The 8,353-nt window shown below is 50.0% G+C and overlaps 1 protein-coding gene across 2 annotated transcripts; it reads left to right on the forward strand.

The window, feature by feature from the left end:
- Window positions 1-3,191: 3,191 nt before the first annotated feature.
- On the forward strand, window positions 3,192-8,353 carry TRMT10B (tRNA methyltransferase 10B). Of its 2 annotated transcripts, XM_057430486.1 has the most exons (8): window positions 3,192-3,389; window positions 3,504-3,612; window positions 3,776-3,900; window positions 4,254-4,406; window positions 5,171-5,249; window positions 6,100-6,167; window positions 6,475-6,598; window positions 7,624-8,353. In XM_057430486.1, the coding sequence occupies exons 1-8, from the start codon at window positions 3,240-3,242 to the stop codon at window positions 7,728-7,730; spliced, it is 915 nt and encodes a 304-aa protein (XP_057286469.1). In that variant the 5' UTR covers window positions 3,192-3,239; the 3' UTR covers window positions 7,731-8,353. The 2 variants fall into 2 exon arrangements, with proteins under 2 accessions (XP_057286469.1, XP_057286471.1); XM_057430488.1 differs by lacking the exon at window positions 4,254-4,406.

Genomic DNA, 8,353 nt, shown 5'->3' on the forward strand with positions numbered 1-8,353 from the left:
GTGACCGAATTTGAACCACGCTGTGTTGCCTGGCTGCATAACCATACTGGTTTGGAACCTGAGTGACCTGTTTGAGGATGACTTTCTGGCTTGATCTTGGATCAGCCTTGTCACCGTGGACTTGGCTGGGAAATCCTGGCTGGCCCTGGTCCCTACTGCTGGACCGGCCCTGCTGGTCTCACTCCTATAGTCTAGGGCTGCAACCTTGCACATGAAACCACTGCCTCTGCCTGTGCCCTTCCAGCACACTTGGCTCCCAGCTCATCTTCCTGTAGGCAGCAGCCTGTCCTTTCTTTGTCGTGACAAGAGAGTACAGTGCAGTGAGGCAGCAGAGCTTGGTTTGCGAGCTGCTTTTAACCACAAGCTAAACAGTATGAAGTTGTATGCAGTACAAGCAAAGCCAGAAGCACCTGTGTGCAGTTCCAGCCTCTGCTAGCCACTATTATGGGCTGGGGGAAGGCATGGTGAACCAATATATCTGTAAAGTTCTGCATCTACATAGGGAAGGGCAGTGTGGTGGTTGTATGGTTTACCTGTGTCTTTGTTCATAATGGTGTTGTAATAAGCAAAAAAAGCTCTGAATTCAGGAGGTCGATGAGACATGGCTTTGAACACACTGGGCAGAAATCCAGTCTGTTCAAGGAAAAACAAGTCAAGAACTGCAACTTAACACAGAGCACAGAGGTGACATTGGTGCACTAGGCTTAAAGAACAATTTCTTAGCACAGCAGTGCTGGGGAATCTCTGCAGACCCATTCGCTTGCCCTTTGAGCCCATATAGATATGACTGAACATGTAATGATGTGCCTCTACTTGCTCTCCCTGCACAGATGCTGCTATGCCCATCTGACCATCCTAAACCTTCTTAACTCTCTTCTTACCTCCAAGCTTACAGGACATGGCTGGCCCTATCTGAACAGCACATTTTTTGAGGTGCCAGCATACAGTGGATATATCTGCTGGCACAACAATGCTGCCCTGCTTGTCTCCCCATTCTCTCCTGACAAGTGCCAATGCCCAGTCTACCTGATAGTGTTTGAGGCTGCCTCTCCCAGAGGCTTGCTGCCTCTCATATGAAGGATTAGTTGATGCTGCACCCACCTGTGTCTGGATCCCAGCAGCTGGCATTTATCAGCAGGGGTTCAGCCTCAGTGCCAGGCTGTCCACTGCAGTTCTACTAAACAAGCTAGATTCACTGTGATTGTGGTAACTGCCCACAGACACCATTAGCTTACTAGCTGCTGTTCTTCAGGGGTTTTACAAAAAAGGAGAGTAGCTCAGGCGTCACAGACCCCTTTGGCAACCTCCCTCCACTGCCACACAATTGCCTGTACCTTCCTCCTGTTTCACTTGTCTGCTTGTTAGTTAACCAAGGGGAAGCTCTATCCTCTTCATCCATAACATATTAGTTTGCTTAGGAACCTCTGGCAACAGAGGTAAGCTATCTGAGTCCACTAGGTCAACTGGATCCTATATGCAGGTCTTTATTGAATCCATCAGTGCACCGACACACAGAGGTTTGTGTCACACTGCGTGAACTTTGAGCTGACTCTTCCCCGGTATACCACATTTACCCTCCAGTCTGCTGACTCCTTTCATGAAGCAGACTTTACGAGGCCACTGCAATGGTAGCAGAGCACAGATTTAACAGGCTGGCGGGAAGGATAGGGAGGGATGGACCAGCACTTCTCTGAGAAGAAGTTTTTGGGAGAGAGACGTTTTCAGACAGCTGTAGCTGGTGGAGTGTTTTAGACATCAGGAAGGACTCTGTGGCATTCCTCCTCTGCAACAGTAGGGAAGGACACTCTTATCCAAGTCCTTCTTCTTCCCTTTATACACAGTTCTGGGTTAGGCTTACTGTTCTGTTACTGTGCAGCCCATTTAGCTTTGGAGAAAAAATGTCAAGCTCAAAAGCAGAAATAGCTCCTGAGCCTTTTAATATTGTCATCAAAACAGCTTCTCCTCCATTTTTTCTCCTTTAAAAGCATTAAAAATACTCCTAATAGTGTCTCAAGTAAACACAGTTGCTCTCCCAGAAAAACAAAGTGCTTTTCAAAGTGTTCCAGCTTAACCCATGTGCAGGACCCATCTGAAACAACCCACTAGTCTCATGGAACCAGGCAGACTTACAGCAGTGTCAGCACACTGCATGATTTCCAGTAAAATCTATAACCTGTACACTGTAAGGAGCTTTGCAAGAAGTGCTCCTCACTTCAGCTTCCTGTCAGGTTTCTGGACTAGAGTGGATAAGAACTTCTCTTTTAGCATTTATAACCTACCCAGGTTTTGTACCCTTCCCACTGACAGAATCTTGCAACTCTTTTACCTTCCTTTCTACTTCCTCCATGAGCTCCATGATGTCGTATGGCATGTCTTTCTTGCTGGGTACTGGGTACTGCCCAACAGACCTTGCAGTGTTCTCTTCCTTGGTGCTGTATGCCACCAAGGGCTGCCTCTGGAGTCCCCCTGAAGCTAGAAGAGGCACCAACTGGGGAGAAAGGAGGCAGGAAAGTTTATTTGGAGGACCACTTACCATCTTGGCAGCCTAAGGAGAGAGGACTTTTCCTCAGCTACTGGCAGGAGTGAGGGACACCTCTGTAAGCCATTTGGTACTCCATGACCAAAGGAATCTGTGCTCTGGAAGACAGAAACCCAAGTCCTATTCCTGGCTGTAGCCCTAAGCTGCTGTGTGGGCATCCAGCAAGCATTCTTTGCCCCCCTCTTATGCACCATCTTAGCTGCAGGCTACAGACGAAACAATGAAAGGGTAGGAGACCATAGAAGCCGATGACCCCTTCCCGCTCCACCATTCCTTCCGCGAACAGGCCCCGGGCGGCCCGGAGGGCGGCTCCTCCAGAAGGTGCCTCCCTACCGTTCCCCAGGGACCACCGGTCGAGCCCCTACTCACGGGCGGGCGGCCGAGGCGCAACCGCACGCCCCGCAGCAAGGAGCCACTAACTGCCAGACCTCTCCACGCGGGCCACGGAACAGAAGTGCCTGAGCAACCCCTGACCTAACCCGCCTTCCCTCGGCAGGGCCCGCCCCACGCCTCGCCCCGCCTCGCCTCGCCTCGCAAAGGGGAGGGCCCGGTTAGCCGACCGGCAGCGAGTCGCGGACGCTGAGTGCTTGTCGCGGTTTATTCTGTCAGCTCACTAGCTCCCGCGGCGCCACGGGGATACACTCCTCGATCCCCGTGCCTCCCGTGGAAGGTCCCACCCCGGGAAGGGAAAGTGGCGCCGATGTCCGGCGGCGGCTTAGATGACGGCTGTCTGTCGGTGGAGCCTGAGGAGGAGGCGGTGGTAGCCTGCGAGGCTCTCCGTCTGCTGCGGATCGAGCCCTCGGCCGTCAGCCCCGGCGCGGGGCGGGCGGGCAGCGCGGCGCGGTGTTCGGTAGGTGCCGCGGGCGGGGCGAGGGGTGGCAGGGCTTAGCTCCGCCGTGACGCCGGTCCCGCGGCCTCCTCGTCGGGAGGAGGCCGCAGGGCTGAGGGCCCGCTGCTCCCACAGAGAAATGTGATGCGGAAGCGGAGGCGCTGGGAGCGGGTGTTGGCGGCCAAGAAGAGCAAGAGGCCGCAAGAGCGGGAGAGGAGCAGGGCCCAGCAGGCTGGTGGCGCAGGTGAGAGGCGCTACGACACGGCGCGGCATGGCATGGCGTGGCACGGCACAGCACTGTACAGAGTGGCCCCGTCGAGGGGCTCCTGGCCGAGGGAACGGAGTCCGCCCGTGGCTCTGCTGCCCTGCCGGGGCTCAGGCTGCCCTCTCGCTGTTCTGCCTCCCAGGAGCTGCCAGTCGGGACTGCGGGAAGGCCCCGGCCGCCCTCGCGAAGGAGCGCCTTCTGCAGGCCAAGACGTCGGGGCCCCGGCTCTGCGTGGACCTCGGGGTGGCCGACTGCATGACTGAGAAGGTACGGGGCACCCTGCCTACTGTGTCCTCTGCACCAGTGCTTCAGTGTAGCTAGAGCTGAAGCTCAACTAGAAGGGTCCACGCAGCAGCTCACCTGAGCTCAGCCTCTAGGGGGATGCTGTCCCCTCGCATCCCCGCCTGTCCTTACGCCCCCTAGCCTGCACGCAGCTTCCTGACTGGCTGCACACCCAACTCTGGGTTTCCTTCAGGCAGTTGAGCTGTGCTCCACAGGAACAGCCTTTCCAGAGCCTCAGCGAGCAGCCGGTGACTCGGGCATCATGAATGTCTGCAGGCCCTGAGTGTAACCCCCTGCCCCTTGACTTGTGGGTCACTGTGCTTGTTATTTATTGGAAGGAAACAAGCCGCCTCGCCTCCCAGATCAGGAGACTCTATGGGGCCAACAGGCGGGCTGAGAAGCCATTTTGGCTCTGTCTGACGGAGTTTGTTGTGGGCTCGTTGATCTATGAGGAGTGTTTTCGCATGAACGACGGCTTCTCCAATTATTTGGTAAGGGTCTCTGATGACAGTGCATTCAAGGCTTGTAGCACCCTGCAGCTGCTGCTGGCCTTCAGTGTTGACCCATGACAGGCTGAGGTGCGCTCAGATGAGAGCTGGGAGTTATGTGGGAATTCAGTTTAGTGGCAGTGGTTAAGTTCAGATCTTCTTACCCTTTGACAGGAGATGAAGACTGACAGATAATGGGGCAATGTACGAATGCTTCAGGTTAGAGCTCCTGTCCTTCCTGCTTGCAGGAGAATTCCTTCTCCAGATGCTACTTCTGTAAAAAGACCTGTGATACTGTGGACAGGCAGCTGTATAAGTTTGGTCAGGGTTTGGGCAAGTCACACATTCATGTCCTGAGTTTTTACATTGAGCTTGGTCTGACTCAAGCACAGGATGCACACATGGCAGTGACATTAAACCCTACAGCACATGTGGGGTCTGCACATGGTAATAGTGAGGGGACAAACCAAGGTGGAGATTCCTGAATCTCTGAAGAATTACAATCTCATTTAAAATTAGGTGATTTTTTTCCTTTCCTTAAAGAATAGTGATTTTGATTAGAAAAGAATTTAAGGGGATTTTGAAATATGTATTGTTCAATGCTCATATGGAAACATTTTCCAGTTAAGACAAAACCCACTATCTGCAGGAGTGTAAACACCTAAGGCAGTATCGTCCATATAGTTCTGTGTCTGAGAGTGGATTTTGCTCTGGCAAATGGACTTTGGCCTCATGGGCTTCTTCTCTCCATGTCTTGCATTTTTCAGATGGATACAACTCAAGAAAGTTACTTGGACCTGTTTCCTGTAGATTCAATTGTTTATCTCACTCCTGACTCTGAGAATGGTAAATATTTCACATACTTTAGGCACAGGGGAGCGAGGGCAAATGGGTGTTTTTTATGCTTTTCCAGACTATTTAATACTTCACGTGATTCAATTCCAGGTATTTGCTGTCTCAAATGGTATGAGATGTACTGTGTATTTAGATCTGATGCTAAATCTATTCCTATCTCAATCTGTTTTTATGAAATGAGGTTTCAACTTGGGGCTGTGGGTGATCTGCAGCAGACTTAACAAAAACTTGCGTGTACATCCTCTGCAGCTTGTAATACTAGGAAGTGGTAGAGATGCTGTGGCAGTTTTGGCTACAGTCTAAATGACATCTTTCTCTGAAATGCAGCAGCTACAATGTTCTCTTTATTGCTTAATTTGCTACCATCTTTATTTTATCCTCTTCCTTTATTTCCAACCTGCCACATGTTGCTGAGGGCACAGATCTCTTGTCTTGTTTTACGAAAATGCCTTACTCTGCTAAATAATCTGGTATGGGTGGGCGAAGGTTTTAGTAGGGAACCCTGGTAGTGGGAACACGGGAGCAGATTGGGATCAGATTGACCAGATTAGCCACATCTCACAACGGACAGTGGTTAAAGGGAGCAATGTATGGTATCTCTGGTGCTCTGTCCTTTCAGCCTGAAAAGGCTGAGAAAAGCGTTTCTCCCTTTCATGCTGCCTGCAGGTTCAGGCAGACACGTCTGTCTCTGAAGTCTCAGCCTCCTGCATGGTCTGAGGCTCCAGGGTAAAGGGTGACTCTGACCACAGTTTCTTATGGAAGTGGGCTCTTGCTTGGAAAATGGTGTAGCGCAGGATTTTACTGTTGTATGGTGGTGAGCAAGTGCTTATCTTGTTTCTAGTCCTTGAAGATATTGATCCAAATAAAGTATACATCCTTGGAGGTCTGGTGGATGAAAGTATTCACAAGGTGGGTAGCAGGCTGTTGGAACCTGAAGGTGCTGTCTCCCCCATTATCTCCTGAGAACAGAGACATCCCACTTCTAGTACCCAGTGTTCCTGCTGCCTTGATTTGAGACATCACTGTTGTGCCACCATACATTTTTCCCCAAGGTTCTGCCTGGATCCAGCACCAGGCTGAGAGACTGTGGCAGTCTGGGTGAAATATACCCCAGGACAGCTTTTAGCTTTGTAGCAGCTTGCACCTGAAACATTGTGCATGCTGTGCATATGCAAGTTTGTGCATGTGGGGCACCTTGTTATTGTTTCCTTTGCAGAAGCTGACTCTGCAAAGGGCACGAGAGCAGTCCTTGCAAACAGCCCGTCTCCCCATTCGCGAGTACATGGTGAAAGCTGTTAACACCAAGAACTACCACTCAGAGACACTGGCAATTAATCAAGGTGAGAGGCTGAGCCATGTCCTATCACTTGCCTGGGCAGGGGGAGAGGGCTATCAAGCACTGAAGCCAAATATTTTCAGAATTATTCTCCATTGCTGAGTAATGGGGGAAGCACTGGGAGCAGGGGTTTTTCTTAATATTTATTCCTGATACCCCCTTTTTAAAGGTCTTGTGTGCTTCTCTGCATCAGCACATTCTCAGGGACACAGGATTGCTTTGCACAAAGCAGTGAACATTTAGTGTGAGGGAGATGTGAGGAAGCTGCTGTTGCTATGAGTCATACAAGGTCCCAGGCTAGGGAGAACAGAAATTGTCTTGCCTGTGTCAGACTCAGTCAAGGCAAGGCTCACAACACCAGGATGTTGTGATGTGCTCTACCACTGTGATGGCTTCATGTCATGATTATGGGTTGGGCCACCCAGTCACACCAGTGGATGTGTCCATGCTCCTCTACCTCCACCAGTGGTCTGTGGCTTTTTAATGTGAACATCTCTCTGCTATAGATTATGGAGCAGAGAGGTGTCCTAGGCCAGCTCTAGTAAATTCTTACCTCTGGCATGAGTATATCATTGCCATCTCCATCAGCACAAGGCAGAGGAGGTGGTGGAGGGCCCTGCAAAGCACAAGCATAGCTGCTAGAGACCACTGTGTGGAGATGTGGAAACACAGCATCTGAGAAACAGTGGTGGACGTGCAGTAGGTATAACCCACCATCGTGGTCAGTGGCACAGATGGGTAGTACAGGTTAGTCAAATGGTGACTGGGGAACCTTGCTTTAGTTGACACAGCCTCTGTTTTGGCTACCCAGAGCTCCCCAGAGTAATCTTCAAACTGGTTTCATGTGCTGTTTTGAAGCTGCCTCAAACACTTGCGCGTCAGATTTTAAATGAGAGTAAGGCAAACCACTAGATCCCATGCTAACCTTCTCTGTTACCAGCTATTGTAACTTCCTGATGCTTTGCAGCCAATGGGGTGTATATTAATAGAGCTTGCTGTTGATACTGTTATCACATCTCTTCTTGACAGTCTTTGATATCTTGTCAACTTACTATGAGACTCGAAGCTGGCCAGCAGCCTTGAAAGCTGGAGTTTCTTCTGGAAAAGGCTATGTGCTGCCAGAGGCCATGAAATAAGTGAAAACACCTCAGCATGATAATGCACAAGAAAATTCTTTATTCTGTAATGTTAAAGAGCTGTGCAGACAAGAGAGACAAACTCTGTATTTTGAGCAGAGGCACCAGCATGAATATGCATAGAGAGGATAGCTCTGCTTAAATCTTGTTCAAGGACCCTATCAAGAGTGATGCATTTCGACTCAGCAGTACAATGCTGTAAAATACTTTTTCCTCTCGAACAGAAAACATAAGCTAATGCAGCCCTGGGATCAAGTGAAAACTGACAGGAATTCAGTTCTACTTCTTTACAGATGCTTGTTAATGTTTCTGACTCTTGCATCTACACTTGTTCTGGGGCAGCAAGGAGTGCTTTAATGTATTTCTTTCATCTTGCTAAAACAGTAAGTAAGGTGAAGTTAAAATTGCAAAGCTCCCTGGTGAGGAAAATTTCTTCCCATGGAAAAGGACAATACTATTCCAATTGGGGAGCACAAGATGGGATTCCCAGATGGAGAAACAGTTTCCAGGTGCACTATGTCCTAACAACTTTAAATCAGTTGAAGACTCGGGGAGTTGTTGAAGCCTATAGCTAATCCTGTGCTTCTATTTTAAAAACCTAAAATAAAATGTTTACTCTTAAA

The sequence above is a fragment of the Pezoporus wallicus genome, unplaced genomic scaffold (assembly GCF_028554395.1).
Source record: "Pezoporus wallicus isolate ANWC-B61680 ecotype Strahan unplaced genomic scaffold, APGP_CSIRO_Pwel_v1 contig_3573, whole genome shotgun sequence".
Lineage (NCBI taxonomy): Eukaryota > Metazoa > Chordata > Aves > Psittaciformes > Psittacidae > Pezoporus > Pezoporus wallicus.